At 48.8% G+C, this 24193-nt stretch overlaps 1 protein-coding gene across 1 annotated transcript in view; it reads left to right on the top strand.

Annotated features, from left to right (window-relative positions):
* The window catches only part of PAPPA (pappalysin 1), a 254491-nt gene that overhangs the window by 203490 nt on the left and 26808 nt on the right, over positions 1 to 24193 (top strand). The window contains exons 18-21 of the mRNA XM_060014251.1: positions 503 to 650; positions 5635 to 5744; positions 15807 to 15878; positions 20822 to 20920. Of these exons, the coding sequence (XP_059870234.1) occupies positions 503 to 650; positions 5635 to 5744; positions 15807 to 15878; positions 20822 to 20920 (429 nt within the window). The remainder of the gene's footprint in view (positions 1 to 502; positions 651 to 5634; positions 5745 to 15806; positions 15879 to 20821; positions 20921 to 24193) is intronic.

Raw genomic sequence — 24193 nt, 5'->3', positions numbered from 1 at the left:
GAGAAGGCTCCTCAGCGGAGCCAAGGTCGCCTACTTAGCACGTGGCAGAGCCCTGGCCTGGGACGCTTTCTCATCGATTGAGAGGAAACGAGCCTTGGTGTATGCCTGTCTCCTTCCAAACAGCGCCAGGACCCATGTTTACTCACGGTACACGTTGGGGGTGCACGTGGGTCCCACCTTCTCAGTTAAAAGCAAACAAACAAGCAGAACACATTTCTCCAATTGAAATCTCTGAAAGAGCACTGCTGAGATTTAGGAAACCTGGGAGTTAAACTCTCCAGGATGCTTTGAGCAAGTTTGTTCCCACACTGAGTCCTCAGTTTCCCTGTCTGTAAAATGGAGATATTACAGTTCCTCTCTCTGAGGGTGGTTGGGTTTCCACCACTGTTAAGAACTTGTTTTTTTAACATTTTCAGAGCTCTGGGGAGATGCAACACTCAGAGGCTTCTTCTGTGGAGGGTGGGGTCTCTCTTGGTCCTGACTGTGCTTCTGTGGCGTTCAGGGGCACGGGAGCAACGTCATCCACTGCCGGAAAGATGGTACCTGGAGCGGCTCCTTCCACGTCTGCCAGGAGATGCAAGGCCAGTGCTCAGCCCCGGACCAGCTCAACAGCAACCTGAAGCTGCAGTGCCCTGCAGGCTATGCCATCGGTACGACGGGCGTGTCGGGTTGAGCAGTGGGAGGGCGCGTCCTTCCAGGAGCTCGGGGCTCGCGCCCTGCCGAGGACTTGGGCAGCCGTGCTGTTTGAGACCTTGCGTGAGGCACTGGGGAAATGAAGAGGAATGAGACCAGACCCTGTCCTCCCAGAGAGAGAGTTCAGGGCATGGATGTTGGCAAAGCAGTGTTGGGTGAGCGTGCACAGTTGCACTGGAGTACAGAACAGCTGACTGGTGCCTCCGGGGGCACAGAAGGCTCCCAGAGGAAGGGATGCTTATACAGGGATTTGCAAGAGCTTGTGGGGCAAGAAGTGGCATTCCGGGCAGAAGGAATCGTGTGGCAAAGGAAGGGAGGGATGAAAACACACATCCTGTTTAGGGAAGCAGTAGTGGTCCAGCGTGGCAGCCTTTGTTATTGATCTTGAAGTTTATGCAATGCTGATCGTTCGTAGTACCGACTGTGGTCAGTGCCGCGCCAAGCGCTGCAGAGGCGTTACCTCGTATCCTCTCAGTCACCTTTAACAGATGAGGAAATTGAGACTCAAAGGGATCTTTGCAACCTCTCCTTCTCCAAAGCCTGAGTCCTTTCCACGGCATCCCAGTTGCCTCCTAAATAGGGATGAACAGTGTTTTCAGAATACTATTTGCGTGGTGATAGACCAGCTTGCCAAGTGAAGGGAGACGACCTGGGGTGTGATGCCAGGAGTCTGCCTGGTGGAAAGCAGGTGTCTGGACAGACGCATTAATCACAGGCCCGCGGCTTTCTGGGGAGCTGGGTGTGCATTGAGTCTAATCTCAGTTGAGGGTGGTGATACTGACCTCTTGGGCTGATTCCCTAATTGACCACGATGAAAAGCCCAGGGAATTGGATGTCCTTTCTCATGGCCAGTCCTGGGACAATCACCAGGGATGTCTGGAGCAGAAGGTTATCTGTGCAGGCACTCACTCCCAGCCACACAGACTCAATGTGATCCTCACCTAGTAAAACAAGTTATCGTTTCATGTCCAGAAGGGAGGCCCATGGCTGGAGAGCAGAGGCGTGAGGGGGCCTGACCACTTCTTTTTAAAGATGGAAACATGCAGCCTCCAAGTGCAGAGGTTCTTCACCTGAACTCAGAGTAGGCATCAACCCTCCTGTGTCAGTCCAGGACGGGTCAGAAAACACCCACGGACACGGTCGCTGTCGTGCTGATTCCAGGGGTACTTTAAGAACTTGCCGATCCGCCGATCCGAAGGGCCCTGACCAGGAGGGTTGCCGAGAGGCGGGATTTGTAGGGCCTGCCAGTGTACGCTTTCTAGAGAGCTGGGGCAACAGGTGCAGCAATGGCACGTAGCTTTGGCTCTTCCGTCCCAAGACCAAGGCTTTCTCCTCTCCGTTACCCCTGAGGGGTGTTCATGGCTCTGGACGCTTCTGTCTGTGACGGGGTCCCTGTCCCCAGCTCAGTCAGGGCAGGCACCTGAATACCCAGTCACACTCACGACTGGCCTTGAGCAACCCTGGGAGAAAAAATTCTGATGAAAAACAGACCTACTGCACGTCTGCATCCACCAACACATTCAACACATATACTCATATACGCACAAATGCTTAACCAGATGCGCACACACACCATGTGGTGAGCCCATGCCTAGCACGTACGCTTCAGCGAGACGCCACACACGTTCGCCACCCATAAACCCGCGTGCAGCTCGCACACACATACACAAACACACCTCGTGGCCCCTTTGCACCTGTACTGTGTGTACCTGTCACAGGCACATGAAAGTGAGCCAGAATGCCTGGCTCTCTGCTGGCCCACAGAACGGTCAGGAGGGAGGGGGAGGGGGTGACGGTAGCATTTGCTTTACCCACTGAGCTTCTTCATGGTCAGAGCAGAAAGGGAAAGCAAGCTGTCTGACATCAGAACCTGAATCTCCTTCCCTTCCTCATGCTCCCGCGGCCATGCAGATGCCAGTTTTATGAATACGGTGAGCCAGGATGGGCGGTGGGCAGGTGAGGGCACACGGGGAGAGCTGAGAGAGTAAAAGCGGCCTGGGGCACTGAGGGGTGGCCGGAGGACGGAAGGGAGAGGCTTCTCTCCCCCACCCCCCGGGCTGCTCTCCCTCCTGCCGCATTCTGAGCCCCTCCCTGGGCAGAGCCCACCTCACCAAGGAGAGGGACTCGACCAAACGCCTGGTAAGCAGGGCACGGGTGACGTAGGTGTCCAGCTCGGTGGCTGGGGCCCACGTGCTGGGGCCACCCAGAGCAGCTCTTCCAGGGTCCCTCCCCGAGCAGCCTGGGGAGGCTTCTGTGGCAGTGAGGGGTCCTCAGAAAGTTGTTACTGCCACCAAGGCCGCTGCCACCATCCCTGCTCCTCCCGGGAAGGGGAGGCGGGGGCCGCGGAGATCACCAGTCTGTAGTGATGCTGATTAGGCCTCATGTATCACACAGGGCGGCAGCCTGGTCCTGCGGCCCAGAGCCGGGCATGGGGGAGGGGAGTGCCGAGGGGGGGGTGCGGGGAAAGAGAAATTAAGATGTGGCTCCCGTGTAAGGCGGCGGTGGCCTCCTGTGCTGACCCGTTCTTTCCCCCCTTTCGGGATAAATAACCTTGTCTGCTTCTCAGAGGCTGCGTCTTCTTTTCTCGAAAGGATTTTATCATCGCAGCCTGGTTTCATCCTTGCTCCCTAAAATCTTCAGAACTGATCTCGTGACAGACACACACCACTGAGTGTCTCTGACTGCTTAGAGATCCCTCTTCTTCTCGTCACTCACCCTTTTTTGTCTTTTTGTGTGTCCCCCATTTCTTTTCTTTCTTCTGACCCTTCACCCCTCTCTGTCCCCTTCCACTGCTGCCTTCTTTTCTCTTCCCTCTGCGTCTCCGCCGTATCCATCACTGGGCTTGGAATTCAGAGAGATGTGGGCTTTCATTCACGGCCCCCTACTCGCCAGCTCTGCGACCCGAGCTTGCACGCTGCACGCTGTCGCCTCTGAGACGGATGCGATGACACTGGGTGTGCAGGGGAACGAGTGACGGGTGAAAAACACCTGGCAGGACCGGGAATATCCCCATCCCCACCTTCTGGGCTCAGTGGCCCCATGTTTAAATTAAAGAGGTTCCAGAGATTGTCCTGGACCCACCACCCCACCCTTGCTACCTCTTCAGATTCTGTGAGTCTCTTAGATTGAAGAGGATGACAAGGTGGCAACAGGAATGGCACTGGATAAACTATATATACATATACAAGTGTCTGTGTACATATAGCTGCATGTATGCATAAACATACTTACATACTGCGTGTACACACACACACGCGTTTGAAGGGAGCCTTTAGAATGGCTCACAGCATAGGATGTTTTTCAAGAGGGTTGACTCTTGTAAACCATTTAGTGTTCAAGGGTGGTCTTGGCCCTAAGGCAGGGGAATGACCTCCTTAGGGCCCTGGTCAGATTCTGACACATCAGTTCTTTGTCCATATGAATGAGCACTTTTTTGGGAGTCCTGGGGACATCCCATGGGATGAGCTTGATTTTTAGGAGACTTCAGAATCAGTGAGGTCAGGACAGAATGTATGAGTCAAATTACAGTCATCTTGCTAACCCACAGCTTGAAAGTCAGCTGAAGAAGTCCCTGGACCAAGGGCTTCTGTGTACTAACCCTGTCCCTGTTGGTCTGGCGCCTTCACCGACTCACTGCCTGATTCATGTTTTCATCCCTTTATCCACTTACTCGGTCATGTATTCATTCACTCATCCATCTAGGTACCCGCTTCCTCCACCACGAGATGCCTCATTCATCATTCACTCACTGTGCCAGTCATCCATTCATTCATTCACTCTCTCATTTCCTCAACCACCTATGCCCCCGTTCACTCTTGTCCCTTTCACTCACTTCACAGATACTCACTGAGTGCCTGCCATCCACCACGCACAGTGCCAGGCTCTGGGCATAGCAGGGGGAGCGCGGGCAGTGCTGGCCTCGTGGAGTTACAGTCGAGCAGGGAAGAGAGCTGTTGGTACAACAGTCACCAAGCCAATGTGACAGATCTGTGCTGGGTGCCAGTGAGAGGGTTTGGCCCGTCAGGAATGGAGGTTTTCTCCGAGCAAGCGACACGTGGATTGAGGTCTGAAGGGTCACTAACTGGTCATACGCTAGTGGAAGAGGGGCGGGGATGGTCTCGAGGGCACAGAGGGTGCGAATGCAGGCGGTGTGGGAGGAGACGTGTGGGGCTGAGACGTTGACGTTGCACTCACAGGCTCACCATTCGTTTGGTTGACGCCTGCTGAGCAGACCCCGTGTGTCAGGCACTGGGTTAGGCTCAGAGAGGAACCGATCCCATCCCTGCCCTCCCAGGGCATCCCTGTTACTGGGGAAAGGAGGGACAGGGGGTAAGCCCAGCACCGGAGTGAGATTCCTCAGTGCCAAACTCTGCTCTCACTCAGCTGCAGAAATCAGGGCAGGCTTCTTGGAGGATTTGAGCTGGACTTTGAAGAACTGGTAGGATTTGACCGTGCAAAGGCAGATCGGGGGGACGATTCAGGAGACAGGATGGACAGGAACAGAAGTACGGAGGCGAGGAAGTGTGGTACTCCCATGCGAAACCGAGCACAGTCCGGTTGGTGGGAGGGTGTGAAGATGGTTAGTGGGAGATAAGGTTGACCAGACCGTGGGAGGCCATGGATGCCGAGCAAAGGGATCTGGACTTGGTCCTGGATGTGGGGAACCTTCGAAAGGTTTCTGAGCAGAGGAGGAGCAGGACCAACCTGGGCTGAGGGCTGCTGAGCGTGGTGGTGCGGGCCAGCTGGACTGGAGACAAGAGGACGGTCAGGGAGACCAGAGGTGGCGCTGCCGGGGCGTTCACTCCTGCCCACTGCCCTTGAGGGTGGGCGTCCCCACTCACTGGGGACCAGGGAGCGGCGGGGTCCACTCTGGGGGTGGGGCAGCCCCTGGCATCAGGAGACGGGGGCTGAGCCACCACCTCACTCTCGGCTTCCCCTCAGGGTCGGAGTGTGCCACCTCGTGCCTGGACCACAACAGCGAGTCCATCATCCTGCCAGTGAACGTGACCGTCCGTGACATCCCCCACTGGCTGAACCCCACGCGGGTGGAGGTGAGTGACTGGGGCCACCCACCTGTGGCTCAGGGAGGGAAATGACCTTGTTGACCACTTACACGCTCTGGTCCTGCATTAGTCCCTCTACATACGTGAAAGCATCTAACTGTCACATGTGCTCTGTGGAGTGAAGACTTGTTCACCATCGTTTTTCCAGCCCTTAAGTGTTTAATACCTTCCCTCTGACAGGCCCTGTGCTATGGACCTTTTATGTACTGTCCCGCTGAATCCTGATGACAGCCTAGGAGTTAGAGGACTAATGTGCCTAGTTTACAGATGAGGAAACTGAGGCCCCAAGAACACCTAGGTAGAAAGAGCAGAGTCAGGTCACAAACCTGTGTCTGCCTGACTGGAGAGTCCTCACTGGTCGGGACGGTGCTCTTGGCTTCTCTAATATAAGCTCTGGGATATTCCATAGCCTAGGCTTCTGGTATCTTTCCGTGCCTTGCTTATTCGGTGGAAAGCAATTAGTATGTGATACGGGGAACTAGTAACACCAGTTGTGTACGAAGCACCTACCGTGTTTGTGCACCCGGAGCTGAGCGAGATTCAGACCCCCACTGGTCTCCCAGGATGGTTATGTGGAGTGACGGCCACTGTCTGCATTCTCCCGTTGTGGACACTGAGACCTCAGGAGCGGGCGATGGCCCAGGGTGAGGGCTCGACCCCAAGCCTGCATCCAAGGGCTGTGCTCTTCCCACGGTCAGGCTGCTGGAAGGCCATGTTCACATTGGCGCTGGCCGCTCCCACATTCCTGGGTGTCACCCGATCACTCGGGACCCCCTCTTGTCCTCCGGGACAGCACGATCCCAGGCCTCATGTGCCAGCTCTGGGTACTGGCCCCTCACGCTGGAGGAAGTGAGAGAGGCAGGGCTGCAGGGCGGGTTCAGCCTTTCTGCCGGGGCGCTGGAGGCCTTGCCGTCTGCCCGCCCGCTGCAGATCCCGAGGCCGGGTGCACTGTTTCCCCGATGAGCTGAGAGCACGGCTGTGAGGGCTTACGCAGCACTCTGCACCTGTGGGCCTGGCGCTGGGCCTGGCCAGCGGCCCCCTGCGCCCCCGTGCGCCCCAGGGCTCTCCGCCCCTCCTTCCTCGTCCTCCCCGCTCCCGCTCTCTGCCCATCTCCAGCTTCATTTCTTCTCCTGCCTCTTTCTTCACGCTCTTTCTCTCCCTTCTCCTGATACCTCTGTGACCTGGCTCTGCCTCCCTCCTGCCCACGTTCTTTCCCTCCATCCCCACTGCTCTCTCTGTCTCTCTCTGTCTGTCTCTCTGCCTGACTCTCCCGGACCTGCACAAGCGCACCCTGCGCACCCTGCTTCCCTCACCTCACCGAGCACCCCATGTACTCTGATGGGCTGTACGTGCCCAGGCGCACGCACAGAGGCCGTATGTCAGAGTCTCAAGGAAGTTGGAGATCCTCAGATACACGCCCCTCATTGTACAGATGGAGAAACTGAGGCTCAGAGAGGGAGGGGACTGGGCCAGGTCACCCCAGGAAGCAGAGGCAGGATCTTGACCGGGAGCTCCTTGCACTCCATCCCGCCCTGCCTCTACTCCACCCTGATTTCCACCCAGCAAAGGCAGGGACCTACACTCTACACACAGCACAGGAGACCTCGCTCACCTCCCACGTGCCTGGGACCCACACCGGGTTCCCCGACCCGTCTCCCCCTCAGGCCTTTCCTCGCTGCCCCTGGGTGAATTCCCACCCTTCCCTCTGTGAGCCCCAGGCACTAAAGAGTTCAGTTATAATTCACTGTGAAATAAATCTAGGGATTTGAAAGTCTACAAAGCGCCCCCCTCGTCAGTCGCCCACCCGCTGCCTGCCTGCTCCAGCCCCCCACCCAGTTCCCTGGTCCGCCGGCCTTTATTGATGCCGGCCTACCCAGAGAGCCATAACGAGGTTCAGACCTCCACTGGTCTCCGGAGGCCTCATTATCCAGGAGGAAAAAATGTGCTAGAAAAAGGGAGGAGGGCGAAGGGCAGAGACTGATGATTTCCAGGAACCAGGCAGAAAAGCTGGCCTCGCCTGCACCCTGGCCCCTTCTGTGGTGAGAGCTGCAGAAGCAGAGCTGCCGGTGCGGCACTGCCAGGCCAAGGCAGGCCCTGGATCGCTCCTCTGCTTTCTGAGGGTTCACCTCTGAGCGCCAGCACAAGGTAGACGGTCAGGGCCAAGGTTCCGCGCCAGCGACTGTCACATTTGTCCCCAGCATAAGAGAGGGAGAGATGACAGCTGACATTTAATGGATGCCTGCTGTGAATCGGGCATTGGATCAGACACCTTCCAGCCTTGATTTGCGCGCGCACGCACACACACACACACACACACACACACACACACGCACACACACACCTATGAGGTGGGAATTAGACTCCATTTTTTCAGTAGAGGAAATGGAATCTCAGAGGTAGAAGCCACTTGCCTACGAGGAACTGAAGAGGGACCCAGGTCAGCCTGATGCTGCCGTTTACTCCTCCAGCCACCCCTGCAGCCTCTACAGTAATAATAATAAAGGCAAAATGTTTACGATCGCTCACCAGCCGGGAAATAATTCACAACTGGCTCTCCACAAAAATACGCCCTCTGATTCGTAGCACTTGCCAGTTCCTGAGGCGTAAATATTCTCACCATAGCAGATTTCTGGGTTTCCAAGTGGCTGTCACTCAACACAAGTAGCAAGAGATCAGCACTGTCGCCTCTCGTAAGCCCACGCAAGCCTGCTGCGACCCACCACTGGCATTTACCGCGTGACAGGCTCTGTTTTAAGCACTTTACGTGTATTGGCACGTATGACGAGAATGAGGACCACCTAGATGAGTGGAATATCAACACTGAGATCACGTGCAGGACTGGTGACCTTCGTGAAGGCGGGCCCGTGCTCACCTTACTTACCCTGGTGCACCCCTCAAGTGCCCAGCACACAGTAGATGCTCCCTATATGTTTATGGTGGCTGAGTCAGGTGACCAGGGTTCAACACCTGCTTGCTATATGTGCCGGAGTTGCCCCCTCTGTGAACCAAGAGCTAGACTGAAATCAAGAGTCACAAACTCACACACCGATGGGAACCCGACAGGTGCGATAAGTGGGTGAAGCGGGCCAGGCATGTGATTTTGTATCTTAAATACTGAGGCAGAGTATTGGGCTGGCCAGAAACCTTGTTCGGGTTTTTCCGTAAGATGTTACGGAAAAACCCAAATGAAATTTTTGGCCAGCCCATAGCAGTAGCAGTAGCAGTAGCAGTAGTATTTACTATAAATACATCAGACAGACACAGAGGGACTTAAAGAAAATAAAACAACTGCCCATGTGCATACTGCCCAACTTATGAAATATTACAAATGCAGTTGAAGTTTTTCCTGTTGAGATTAAGCTCACATGCTAATCTTAAGCATTAGACTTGATCAATTTTTATGTTTGTGTCCACTCGTGAAACCCAGATCAGGGTGGGGACCTTTCCAACTCCCCAGAGAGGCCTTCCCTTCTCCATGGCAGGCAGTACCCACACCACCAAGATATTGGTTTTGCTTATTTTTGAACTTCATGTTACTGGAATCTTAGAGTATATATCTGATGAAATTCTTTTTAGGCATATGTTTTACCTTCATAAAGAAAAACACTCTGTCCTTTCATTTCCTTTAAGTTCTCCCCCCCTTTAAAGCCCCCTCCCACGTATGCAGTTTTGAAAGCAGTAGAGATACAGAGAAACCTTCCTCTAATCTAATAAGCAAGACAGTGCAAACTCTCGATGATAGATGGAAACACCCCTCAAGCTCAATGCTGGAGAGACTGCAGGGAATGGTGGAGACTGTGGTCAACTATGGAAAACACACGCTGGCTGCCAAAGGGGGAGCCTCTAGCTGAGTGTGACAGTGTGGAAATGTGGGTTCAGTGTGGCCAGATTTTCCTTTTTTTCTTGAGTACAAGAAATCTGGAGTTTTTAAAATAAGAAGTCTCTCATGTTTTATATATTGGCAAGTGATTCTGACTTTTGTTAAGCACTCTGTGTGCCAAACCCAACATTTCTGTGGGTTGTATAGCCCGGAAGCTGTTGGCTTACAACCTCTGGATGAGACAGACTCTTCCAGGCTGGACATCCAGAATCTGGGGTCAGCTTCTCTTCCATCAGCTGCTAAGGAGCACCTCCAATCTGCCCTGCACTGCCCCCGCTCAGGGTGCCGAGAAAGCTTCCCAACAGCAAATGCCACTCACAACCTCAGAGGCTTATCGTGCCCCTAGGTAGCTGGGATCCTGGCTTGTTAAAGAGCTTCTGAAAAAGGGGATGGAAGGAGGAAAGAAAAGAAGAGAAGAGGGCTTCCCTGGTGGCACAGTGGTTAGGAATCCTCCTGCCAGTGCAGGGGACACGGGTTCGAGCCCTGGTCCGGGAGGATCCCGCATGCCGTGGAGCAGCTAAACCCGTGTGCCACAGCTGCTGAGCCTGCGCTCTAGAGCCCGCGAGCCACAAGTACTGAAGCCCGCGTGCCTAGAGCCTGTGCTCCGCAACAAGAGAAGCCACCGCAATGAGATGCCTGCGCCCCGCAACGAAGAGTAGCCCCCGCTCACCACGACTAGAGAAAGCCCGTGTGCAGCAGCGAAGACCCAGTGCAGCCAAAAATTAAATAAATGAATAAATAAATAAATTTATTTAAAAAAAAAGAAGAGAAGAAGAAAGGGAAGGAGGGAGAAGGAGGAAGAGAGGGAATTAAGGAAAGGAGAGGAAAGTACCATTTATTGACTGTCTGTGACATGTAGGCGCTGTTTGTGAGGGAGTTCCATATATACCCTTCACTGTATCTTCACGCTCCAAGGAGATAAGTATTGTCACCATTTTACAGATGAAGAAGCTGAGGTTCTGAGAGGTTGTCACTGCCCAATTCACATAACTCATGTGATTGAATCAGGATTAGAACCCAGGACTAATTCTCATGCATTCTGTTCTGCAAGGAAACTGCCTTACACGTTATACATAATAAACATGTGCAGTACATCAGACAAAGGATGTGAAATTCATTCCTTGAAGAGAAGGCATCAGTACGGGAAACCCTGCCGAGAGTCTGAAGGTCAGAGGTAGAATGGTTCGGACTGAATACGAAGTCCAGCCTGTCCACTGTGCAGAAGGAGCTGTCCTGTGCCCTGGAGGGGAAGCCCGGAGACGGAGGGGTGTGTGCAGAGACCAGCGATTCCTCGTTCACTCCTGGGCACACTCAGACATTCATTCATTTGGTCATTTGTTCATTAACTCATTCAGTGAATATTGATTATGCACCTCCAAATGGTAGGTATTCTTCAAACAAGGGATACAGAGTGGACAATGCCTAGGTTTTTAAAAAGCTTACCCAGAAGAAAGCCAGATACTCCATAACAGATAACAAAAGCAAAAATAAATTCCGTAATTCACTCATAGAAGGTCCTATACATCGAGGAAAAATAAAGGGGAAAAGAGGACTCATCCCAGAAGACATCAGAAGGGGAGTCAGGTCTGGGCCTGAGGGTGAGGGGGTCCTTTTAAGATACTTTCTCATGTCTTTGGCTCTGCCTGGGGCCAGACTTCTCTGGGCTTCAGCTTTTAAACACTCTGCCTCTGCTACATTTGTCTCAAATCCTCTCTACCTCTCTGAACCTTGGTCTTTCCATTGGTCAAAATAGTAGCCTTTTTTATGCTTACCAGTTCGGGGGCTGGAGGAATTTGAAGGAGAATATAGTTTTCAAACTATAGACGTGGAAGTAAGACAGATGTGAGTTTCATTCCTGACTGTCATTACCTGTATGTATGACTTGGGGCAGGTTATTTAACTTCTCTGTGCCTCAGTTTCCTCTTGTGTAAACCAGAGTCAGAAACCATATGTAAATACTGTATGGTAATCACTTATATGTGGAACCGAAAAATAATACAGATGAATCTATATACAAAACAGAAACGGACTCACAGACATAGAAAACAAACTTATGGTTACTAAAAAGAAGAGGGAGGGATACACATAGGAGTAATCCCATACACATAGGAGTATGGGATTAACAGACACAGACTACTATACATAAAATAGATAAGCAACAAGGATTTACTATGTAGCGCAAGGAGTTATATTCAGTATAATAACCTATAATGGAATATAATCTGAAAAACAATAACTGAATCATTTTGTTGTACACCTGAAAAAAAGTACCTATCTCATAGTGATGGTAAAAATGAAATGAGATAAAAGCGCCGAGCACAAGGCTTGGAGCACAATATACCCTTAATAGAGGGTTTTGTGTTGATGAGAAGGGTAATGGTGATGGGGTTGTTAGTGGTACTGCGACAGTAAGGATGGTGGTGGTGGTACTGGTGGTGGTGATGATGATAGTGATGGTGATAGTGTTATTGATGACGATGCTGGTGGTGGTCCTGGTGGTGATGACGCTGGTCCTGGTGTTGATGACAGTGGGGGTGGTGGTCGTGGTGGTGATGATGCTGGTCCTGGTGTTATTGATGATGATGCTGGTGGTGGCCGTGGTGGTGGTGATGCTGGTCCTGGTGTTATTGATGATGATGCTGGTGGTGGTGCAGATGGTGTTGATGCTGATGGTCATTACAGCCAAGAAGAAAAGACGGTCTATTCTTCCTGTGCAGCAAGGCAGAGAAGAAAGCTGTCTTACAAAACCTGGTCTGAAAGGGCTCTGACTGGGCTAGAGGTCCCACTGGCATCAAGAGGAACAAGGCTGGCATTTGAGGGGCCCCTGGGATCTCCCAACATATGGTGTAAACAGCCTAGTCTTTCCTTCAGCTCCTGCTGCCTGTCCCCTTTCCCAGTCCTCCTTGCAGACAGAGGGGCCCTGTAGTGAGACAGGTGGGGCGTGCAGCCCTGAGGAATAGTGGAAAATCCAAAAGACTTGGAAAGATAAATAGGCTCATGCAGATAGTATAAAAGTCCTTTTTCTGAACTCACGTCAGGTAAACCTCAACTGACAGAAACTTGTGCAACCACACCAAGACACTCCTACGGATGGATTAAATTAGCTCTCAAATAAACAGTGGGGAGGAATGGGCATCGAGTCCCTCGTGGGTCCTAATTCTGATGTTTTCTACTACTTGAACCATTACCTAAGTGCCCCTCCAACATCCCTGAATTTTGGCCAGGAACAGACGTTCAGACCCAGAGATGGAAGTCTGGTTAAAGCTTCTCAGAGGATGAAAGCAGGTGATGGCCTCTGCTTCTGGCCCCCATGGCTAGGAAGCAGAGGGGCAAGAGAGTAGCTGAGTTGGAAGGAAGGGACACTAGAGTTCTCACATTCCTTCACTTGGTCAATATGTATTTGTTTGCTGTGCTCCATCCTGAATCCGGGGGGAGAGAGATGTCTAAAACCAGGGCCTGCCCTCTTACCTGTAGGAGTTAGTCCTGGGTTGACCATTTCTACATCATTTATCTCAGTGCTTCATCACAGCAAGCCTATGACATTTTCAGTACCCATTTCACAGATGGGAAAACCTAACCTCAGAGTGGAAACTTCAAGTCAGAATTGCAACCATGTCTGTCATGCCTCATGGCTCAGTCTTTCCCATACATAACCTTCTTGTGTTTTAGGAGAAGGTAGACAGTGTCAGCAGAGGCAGTAGGGGCTAAAGAGTAGATTTCACATTGTGAAACTGGTTGGCAGATCTTCAAGTTAAGTTGTTTGTCCAAGATCTTTAATTAATTCAATCTACACTAAACTGGTCCTCTAAACTAGATGCTCTGCTAGGCATCGTAAATGCTCTTCCGATGCTCTAGAAGAGAGGAGGACAGGTAAAGAAAATAATTGTCCCTTGGTAAAATCATCTCTATCTTGAAATGGATCCATTCATTTATAACATAAATATTTGCTGGTCATCTTCCTTGTACCAGGCACCATTCTAGGCATGGAAAACCCAAGGGTGAACCAGAGATGCAGTGGGGCAGAGAAGAAAGGTACCCAACCCAGCCAGATCTTGGAGTCACGGGATTCCAAGTTCACCAAGAAACCTAATTACAGTTTTGCTCCCATATAGGTCTGCCCTTGGGGAGAGAATGGGCTGGTCCCATGGATTTTCCACATTCTAGCCCATGTGAATGTTCATTTCTTAATTAAAATTAATCAACTGGCCTTCAGCCAGCAGAGAGAGCCCTGATCATAGAGACTTGCAGGGCTGCTCCCTGGCACAGTCACCTGTCATCGCAACTCCAAGCATTTGCCCCCAGGTTATTTTAATTTGCTTTTATTTATTTTTTTTTAAGAAATCATTGTAATATGGCATGAAAAGTAAGGCATCTAGGGCAGAATAGAAAAAGGAGCTTCTAAGATTGTTATGTTAGCCCTAGTCCTGATGCTATTTTATCTTCCTAGTTTTATTTATATATATATATATATTTTTTTTTTAATTAATTAATTTATTTATCTATGGCTGTGTTGGGTCTTCGTTTCTGTGTGAGGGCTTTCTCTACTTGTGGCAAGCGGGGGCCACTCTTCATCGCGGTGCGCGGGCCTCTCACTATCGCAGCCTCTCTTGTTGCGGAGCACAGGCTCCAGACGCGCAGGCTCAGTAATTGTGGCTCACGGGCCCAGTTGCTCCGCGGCATGACCAGGGCTCGAACCCGTGTCCCCTGCATTGGCAGGCAGATTCTCAACCACTGCGCCATCAGGGAAGCCCTCTTCCTAGTTTTATTTATCTTTCTTTTTTCACCCACTTAAAAAGAAATTATTGTGTTGGATTTTATGTTATGAGCTGCCTTAAATCCTTCCCAGAACAATTGCTTGGTTTCAGGTCTTGGTTCCTTTACTTAACAGCTGTGGAGCTTGGGGAATTTATTCTCCTTATGATACAAGATTAATGCCCACCCCACTGCATGGTGGTGAGAAATAAATAAGATAATGAGTAAAGCAATTAGCACCATGAATGCACTCAGTACATTTTAGTATAATAATAATAATTATTATTTTATTACGGGAGGCTATAAGTAAATACATGTATGTATACCTGAAGCTCTGCCTGAGAGGGCTGGGAGATCACCACAGAGGAAGGTAGTCTTTTCTTTTTTTCATTCTAAGTTTACATATTCTGTATTTCTTTTAAAATTTTTATTGGGGTGTAGTTGATTTACAATGTTGTGATAGTTTCAGGTGTACAGCAAAGTGAATCAGTTATACATACACATGTATCCACTCTTCTTTAGATTCTTTTCCCATATAGACCATGACAGAGTATTGAGGAAGGTAGTCTTGAACAGAGATGTAAAAGATAAGTAAAGATTCTCCAGGTGACAAGATGAGGAAGGGCTTTCAGTGAAGGAGAACGGCAGGAACAAAGTCACAGAGATACGGGTGTGGGCAGCCTCAGGAACTGGGAGCCTAGCCCGCACGGCCCGGTGGCAGGTGGATGCAGAAAGGGTTCTCTGCATCTCCAGGGTTCCGAACCAAAGGTTATTTCATGCATCCTCCAGGCCACTGCTCTCAAATTGTAATGTGTATCGGCATCACCTGGGAGGCTTGTTTTTACAATGCAGAGTCCCAGGCCCTGGCCTCAGAGATTCGGACTCTTTAGACCCAAGGCGGCGCTGAAGAATCTGCCTTTTCCGTGTGCCCCAATGTGATCGTGATTAGAGTGGTCCTTAGCGCCTACTTTGGGAAGCCCTGTTCCACACCATTCTTCCATCTTCCTGCTGTAGCCACACACACGCACGTGCACGCACACATGCACGTGCACACACTCACGTGTGCACACATGTGCACGCTACCCTTCCTCCTTCCTCCCACCTTATCCCCGACTCTGTCCATGGGGCAGACGTCAGCCAGGAATTTTCTGAAGTGTCTTTCTGATCATGTCTCGGTCCCCCAATTCTCCTTCTCCTCAGCCCTTCTTCCTGCTAGGGGAATACAGAATCGTGACACCTACGGTGAACACAAAACATTATTTTAGTCTTATGGATCCTGTTATTGCAGGTACCTGGGCAAATTCTCCGTGGAAATGCCAGGGTGAGGCCAGCACTTGGAAGATCCAAGAAGAGGGCTGGGTGGTTGAATGTGGTACCAGCCCCAAACCCATCTGACCTCTTTCTCCGTCTCTCTGCAGAGAGTTGTCTGCACAGCTGGTCTGAAGTGGTATCCTCACCCTGCTCTGATTCACTGTGTCAAAGGCTGTGAGGTGAGTCCCTCAAAATGGTGCTACAACCATTACTGTTATTGTTATGTTAATCATGACTTCCATTTACTCTACCTACTAAGTGCTATAAATATCCCTTTAACAGACTTCTGGGACAGGAATCAGCAGTCCCACTTTATAGGTCATGGAACTGATGCACAGAGATATCAACAAACACACTCAAACCTACATTTAATGGCTAACAGAGTCGGGATTCCAAGCCAGGTGTTTCTGGCTCCGAAGCCTGTGTTCAACATAATATTGCTTCCGTAAGGGAGGTTGGGAGGGACGAGGCCATATTCATTTAGTAGCTACAATATGCCCGGCACTTTACCAACATTGCCTTATTTAACTCTGACAGAACCACATGAGACAGTTTCTGTTTTTTCATTTCTACTTTTCCTGCAACCATTAATTGCAGATCATTTCCTTCTGCCATATGTCTTTGTCATTCACGCATTCTTCAACTCCAGAGGTAATTTGGACACCTTAGATTCAACCACTGAGCTGAAGGTGGAAGATCCCCTCTGACCCTTCAGTTCTCTCACTTGGCAGTGGAACCATTCCTTGGAACTTGGCATTTTGGAGCTCTGTCCCTGGGTATCAGTGACAAGCTTGGGAAGGGGCAGGGCCAGGGCACTTGGCACCTGTGTTCTCAAGGGCATGCTACTGTCCATGGAACTCAGAGACATTCTGTGCACCCCTATGCCCCCTGTGAATCTTTTCAGCTGGCATGGAAAGGAGGTCCCAAATCACATTCAGGTGGATGTCCAAATCTCTGTGGTGCCCCCAGGCCCCCCTCAGGAAAATCCAGGTGAAAAGGACTAGATTGTGCTCTAGAAAACTTTGTATTTTATGAAATTCTTAAACTGTCACAACCAGACTGTTCTTCTAGATGATGGGGAAACTGACACCCAGCCAGCAGCCGGGTCTAACATTTGATAGAATGCCAACTGGCACAGCTCTTAATGCCATCTACCATCCTCATCTGTTGTGTAGACTGGAAAAAGAGGGCCAGAGGGGGGATGCACTGGCCCAAGGTTACCGCACAGCATACCAGACACAGAGCCGGAGCATGAACCCAAGTCTCCTGACTTCCAGGCCCGTGATTTCTCTCCTCCACTAGGCCACCTTCTGCCCATGAACCGTCCCCTGACCTGTAAATGTCACAGGACAGTCCCTGGGTCACATTTCTTTCTGTGTATTGCTTAGGGAATCCCCAGGGGGCATCTCCTCAGGGCACAGGACACTGCAGTCTTTAAAAACTCCCGTTCTCTCAAGATTCAGCAGGAGCGACAAAACCAAAGCCAAGGACCTGAGGCAGTTGCTTCCTTACCTCTCTCTGGATCAGTCCAGGATTTCAGAAAAAGGAAGCTTGGATTACCTGGGCACTCGTTCTGCTGAGTCGGCGGTCTGGGCAACCCGTGTGACAGCGGAATTCAATCCCGTCTTTGACTCAGCACTGAGGCCTGAGAGACCCACACCTGTCAGGCTCTGAGCTCTGCCAGGGATGCTTATCGCCTTTGCCCTTGCAGGTGCCCCCTCGTCTCCTTTCCTGCTTAACTTAGAGCTAATAGTTTCTCTCTTATCTGGGGCTGAAAAGTATGCTTAGAAGAGGTACAGCTGCTGGGTCCAGGGAGAAGCCATCAGCCTGGAATGTCTGCAGGAGCCAAGATTGATAAAGGGTCTTGGGGCCCTTTAGGCCCCTGCTCTCTGCCCCAAGCTGTGTTCAAAGTAGTCATTTACTTACTTGTTCATCAAAGCTTCACTGGGTGCCTGGTATGTGCCCAGCACTACCCTAGGTACTGAGAGTACAATGGTTTTAGTCAAGTGAAAACAGTACTGTGTTCTCCCTGACTCACGTGGATATCTTCTTGCCCTTCATCCGTCCATCCATCCATCTGCCCATCATTTTACTAGATAAACATTTAAGGAAGATACGTTAAATAAAGTTTTGCTCAAATTGCCAGCATTTTGCTAAGAAGTCTAAGATATAAAAATGGATGACGTACGTTCCCTGTCCATAAGGAACTTACAGTGTAGTAAAAGAGATCCGGTTAAAGAAGAATTCTAAACCTGTATACCAAGAGGTATAACCAAAGCAGGTGTAAGAAGCTGCAGAAGCACATGGCATCTCGGGGGTTGTAGGGAAGACATTTTGGGGGTGATGTTTGAACTAGATCTTGAAGGATGAATTGTTTTCCAAAACACACTATTAGTAGAAGTAGCAGCATAAGAAATACCAGAGACGGGAGCAATCTCTAGGTTGTAGAGCTTTTCACATGTTATTCTCTCCCTCTAGGAAGTCTCCCTTCTCCACCCCCCACCTACTTATCATGTCAGTCTCCTCAGGGACTTCTCATGGAGAACAGCTTCTCATGGAGCTTCTCATGGAGCTCTCATGGAGCTCTCTCATTAGGTCACATCCATCTACTCTTAACTGTAACAGCATCACATACCTTTCCTCTATAACTCTTATCGGAGTTGAAATTGGCCAATAGGATAAGTGATCATTTGAATAAAGTCTGCCTCCTTACTAGAATGTAAGGTCTTAAACTAGCAGGAGCTCTGTCTATATTGACTCACTATTACGTCCTTTTTTTTTTTTTTTTTTTTAGCACAATGTATAACGCATAGTAGGCATTCCATAGATAGGGTTAAATAGAAGGTGGATGGATAGATGGGAGGATGGATGCATGGCTGTGGCAGCAGGAAAGGGCACACAGAAGAAAGGAGCTAGTAATGAGACTGGAGATATTTTTCAGTGACCAAGTAAAAAAAAGAATCTCTTTTATTTTTCTTCTTCCTCTTCTTCTCCAGCTACTCCTTTACCAAGCCAGTTCCTTTTATTTTTAAAAAAAGGACATTTGGTTTCCTTTATTAGTCTTTATATGTAATGTGAGAAAGAACTGAGGGAACAGAGCCCACAGACAAACCTTCTAAGGCCCGGAAAGAGCAAAGGGTTTTATCCTTTAGTTGTTTGTGCCTCTCTGCTTTAAGACGCATGTGGTAACGTATTCATGATGGCAGTCAGGCGGCAGCGTCACACCTGTGCTCGCAGCCATGTGCATGTGTACCCACAGTTGAGTACAGCTCTCTCTGTTCTTGGCTCTACCTTGCTAAGATCTTTTTTAGACCCTAATAGGGCAGGGATGAAATGGCATCATGAGTTGGGGGCACAAACACTGTGAATTTGGAGCATAGATGCAAGAGACGGGGATGCCACATAGGATGGACTCCTTGTGAACTTGGCTCTCCCCATAAAAAACCCACAAAGGGGTTTTTCATGGGAGCCCACAAAAAGTCGACGAGCCACTGAGCATTAGAGACCCCCAACCCGAACTTTAATCAAAGGGGCTTCACTTTCATCTGCTTTTTATATTAAAGGGTTACACAACATTACCTTTGATGAGGGGAGGGGTATGTTCATGGCTTTGAGAAATCAGTGGTCTGATTCTGCCCTTTATTTCACCACTGTGAGTCCTGAGACCCAGAGAAGATAAGCCACTTAGTCAAAACTACCAAGTAACCAACCAGTGGCTGAGGTTTGGAAGACTAGAACCCAGGTTTTCTAAAGCCCTGCCAACTGCCTTTCCGCTACACCAGTACGATCACGATCTGTCCCTAAAACATCTTTAAAAGCCAAGTTGTGCCCAGCATTAAACTCCAAGGCGGCTGGGAGACAGAGACGAACTGGATATTGGCCTTGTCTTTGAGGAGCTCACCGTCTTGCACCAACTACAGGTTCACAAGCTGTAGAAGACAGCATGCTAAGTGTTCAGATGGGAAATGCAAGTGCTGGGGGGTTGCAGAGACCCCTGACTTTCCCCTAAGATGACTCTGGGTTCAGATCAGTAATAATTTTACTCCATCATCTTTTCCTCATCTTTCAAGCATCACAGAGTTGGAGGAGCACAGGGAAGAAAAGAAAGAAATCAACATATGCTAGGTATAGCCTAGAAGGGTAAAAATAAATGAGAAACCAACTTAGATTGAAATCACTACTCTGCCTCTGCCAGTTGCTCTTGGCCAAGTCCCTTTCCTGCTCTGAGCCTCAGGGTCTTCATGTGTGAAGTGGGAAGAGCAATGCCTACCTTACTTGTTTTATTTGAGAACAAAAGAAGAAAGCAAACATGGAAAGTGTGTGACATCAAGTACATCTGTACTCCTGTGTTAGCGAAGAAAGCACCCGTAATCATACACCAGCCATCATGCCAAGTTCCTAGGGATTCTTCCGTTCAGTCTTTACAATTCTTGAGTAGTTTACATTCAGCTTCCTAATATATTTGCATATGTATTTATTGTAAATTATGTTTGTAGTTACCTGCTACCAGGGAAAGTGGGGGAAAGGGGGCTCAAATTTTCATACCATTTCCTCAAGTGAAATGAGCCCCCTGCTTCAGGAGGGCATAGTGGTCTATCCTGCTGCCTTTGCATACCCAGCATATAAGAGTATGTCTCCTAGCATAACCATAGTTTGGTTGGGAAAAACTTGGCTAGATAAGAGTCTTTAAAAATGGTAGAAGTGGGCTTCCCTGGTGGCACAGTGGTTAAGAATCTGCCTGCCAATGCAGGGGACACGGGTTCGAGCCCTGGTCCGGAAGGATCCCACATGCCGCAGAGCAACTAAGCCCGTGCGCCACAGCTACTGAGCCTGCACTCTAGAGCCCGTGAGCCACAACTACCAAAGCCCGTGCTCCTAGAGTCCGTGCTCTGCAACAAGAGAAGCCCACGTGCAGCAATGAAGACCCAAAACAGCCAAAAAAAAAAAAAAGTTAGGACTGGTAGTTTGTCCAAAAGGGTATAGGGATTTGAAGCCAGGTAGGCTGACTGTGGAGGTTTGTGAGAAGATGAGATACAGCTAAATATCTACAGAGGCCAGCCCCCGTTTACTCCAGCATGCTAACCAGGCCTCCTTTCCTTCCTGCCTCTCTCCTCACGTACAGCCCTTCATGGGAGACAATTACTGTGATGCCATCAACAACCGAGCTTTCTGCAACTATGACGGTGGGGACTGCTGCGCTTCGACGGTGAAAACCAAAAAGGTAGGCCAGTGCGCCCCGCTCTGCAGCCACCTACGCAGGCCTCTCCAGCTTACTGGTCCAGGATCACCCCTACGTGCTGGACAACCCGTTGCCCTGGTTGTGTCAGCACTCACCTACAAGCTTTATTGTATTACGTTCCATGGTATTTTTCATTCTTTTAGTCAGTAGTTGAGCTAGTATCATGTGCTAATCCCTGAACTAGATGTGGAGGTTCATGGATAATCTTTGTAGATGTAGTCCCTTTGCCTCAAAGCTTAGAGTCAGCTATGGAAGCAGACAAACTAAAGTGCAACACTTTTTAAAGGAAAGGACAGAGTTCTCTGAGGGCCCAGGCAAAGGGCTGGAGAAAGCTCTGCAGAGGGATCTGCATCAATGCTGAAACTTGAGGTATGAGGAGAAGGGGCAGCCAGGTGGCCAGGAAAAGTGTCTGGGGCAGGAGACCGGCGTGTAAAATCCTAGAGAGAACACACACGTTCAGGGGGTATGGCGAAAGTCTAGGGGAAGAGGGAAGATGGGACACTCCCAGCGAGGTCAGTTATGGCCTTTAAGCATTTTATAATCTCTTCTGTTGTTTACACCTGTAGAATTAGGGGGTGTGGTCTTGGTTGCCATTGTCTTCCTTAGGGTATTAGGATGTTACAGGAGTGATTTAAGTATTTATAGTGAAACTGGAACATCCAGCTGAGATGCATCTCACCCACCCACAGAAGAGTGGCAACCTCCACTTTCCTCCTGATGAGAGCTGGGACCAGAGTTTGGGGCCCGAGCCGAGAGTTGGGAGAGAGGTGGCCAACCTGGCCAATGTGAGTTGAAAAGTATTTCCTGTGACAAACGAGCTCACGGGGAGCTACTTCTTCTTTCTTTTCTTTTCTTTTCACATCTTTATTGGAGTATAATTGCTTTACAATGTTCTGTTAGTTGCTACTGTATAACACAGTGAATCAGCTATACGTATACATATATCCCGATATCCCCTCCATCTTGTGTCTCCCTCCCACCCTCCCTATCCCACCCCTCTAGGTGGTCACAAAACACTGAGCTGATCTCCCTGTGCTCTGCAGCTGCTTCCCACTAGCTATCTATTTTATGTTTGGTAGTGTATATATGCGTATGCCACTCTCTCACTTCATCTCAGCTTACCCTTCCCCCGCCCCATGTCCTCAAGTCCATTCTCAAGTATGTCTGTGTCTTTATTCCTGTCATGCCCCTAGGTTCTTCAGGACTTTTTTTTTTTGTTAGATTCCATATATATGTGTTAGCATACTGTATTTGTTTTCCTCTTTCTGACTTACTTCACTCTGTATGACAGACTCTAGGTCCACCCACCTCACTATAAATGACTCAATTTCATTTCTTTTTATGGCTGAGTAATATTCCACTGTATATATGTGCCACATCTTCTTTATCGATTCATCTGTTGATGAACACTTAGGTTGCTTCCATGTCCTCGCTATTGTAAATAGAGCTGCAATGAACATTGTGGTACATGACTCTTTTTGAATTATGGTTTTCTCAGGGTATATGCCCAGTAGTGGGATTGCTGGGTTGTATGGTAGTTCTATTTTTAGTTTTTTAAGGAACCTCCATACTGTTCTCCATAGTGGCTGTATTAACTTACATTCCCACCAACAGTGCAAGAGGATTCCCTTTTCTCCACACCCTCTCCAGCATTTATTGTCTGTAGATTTTTTGATGATGGGCATTCTGACTGCTGTGAGGTGATACCTCATTGTAGTTTTGATGTGCATTTCTCTAATGGTTAGTGATGTTGAGCATCCTTTCATGTGTTTGTTGGCAATCTATATCTTCTTTGGAGAAATGTCTGTTTAGGTCTTCTGCCCCCTTTTGGATTGGGTTTGTTTTTTGACGTTGAGCTGCATGAGCTGCTTGTAAATTTTGGAGATTAATCCTTTGTCAGTTGCTTCATTTGCAAATATTTTCTCCCATTCTGAGGGTTGCCTTTTCGTCTTGTTTATGGTTTCCTTTGCTGTGCAAAAGCTTTTAAGTTTCATTGGTCCCATTTATTTATTTTTGTTTTTATTTCCATTTCTCTGGGAGGTGGGTCAAAAAGGATCTTGCTGTGATTTATGTCATAGAGTGTTCTGCCAGTGTTTCCCTCTAAGGCTTTTATAGTGTCTGGCCTTACATTTAGGTCTTTAATCCATTTTGAGTATATTTTTGTATACGGTGTTAGGGCGTGTTCTCATTTCGTTCTTTTATGTGTAGCTGTCCAGTTTTCCCAGCACCACTTATTGAAGAGTCTGTCTTTTCTCCATTGTATACTCTTGCCTCCTTTATCAAAAATAAGGTGACTATATGTGCATGGGTTTATCTCTGGGCTTTCTATACTGTTCCATTGATCTATATTTCTGTTTTTGTGCCAGTACTATACTGTCTTGATTACTGTGGCTTTGTAGTATAGTCTGAAGTCCGGGAGCCTGATTCCTCCAGCTCTGTTTTTCTTGCTCAAGATTGCTTTGGCTATTCGGGGTCTTTTGTGTTTCCATACAAATTGTGAGACTTTTTGTTCTAGTTCTGTGAAAAATGCCATTGGTAGTTTGATAAGGATTGCATTGAATCCGTAGATTGCTTTGGGTAGTAGTCATTTTCACAATGTTGATTCTTCCACTCCAAGAACATGGTATATCTCTCCCTATGTTTGTATCATCCTTAATTTCTTTCATCAGTGTCTTATTGTTTTCTGCATACAGGTCTTTTGTCTCCTTAGGTAGGTTTATTCCTAGGTATTTTATTCTTTTTGTTGCATTGGTAAATGAGCGTGTTTCCTTAATTTCCCTTTCAGATTTTTCATCATTAGTGTATAGGAATGCAAGAGATTTCTGTGCAGTAATTTTGTATCCTGCTACTTCACCAAATTCACTGATTAGCCCTATTAGTTTTCTGTTAGCATCTTTAGGATTCTCCATGTATAGCATCATGTCATCTGCAAACAGTGACAGCTTTACTTCTTCTTTTCTGATTTGGATTCCTTTTATTTCGTTTTCTTCTCTGAATGCTCTGGCTGAAAGTTCCAAAACTGTGTTGAATAATAGTGGTGAGAGTGGACAACCTTGTCTCGTTCCTGATCTTAGTGGAAATGGTTTCAGTTTTTCACCATTGAGGATGATGTTGGCTGTGGGTTTGTCATATATGGCTTTTATTATGTTGAGGTAAGTTCCCTCTATGCCTACATTCTGGAGGGTTTTTATCATAAATGGGTGTTGAATTTTGTTGAAAGCTTTTTCTGCATCTATTGAGATGACCATATGGTTT

This window comes from Delphinus delphis, chromosome 6, assembly GCF_949987515.2.
Source record: "Delphinus delphis chromosome 6, mDelDel1.2, whole genome shotgun sequence".
Lineage (NCBI taxonomy): Eukaryota > Metazoa > Chordata > Mammalia > Artiodactyla > Delphinidae > Delphinus > Delphinus delphis.
This window is presented reverse-complemented; position numbering and strand designations above follow the sequence as displayed.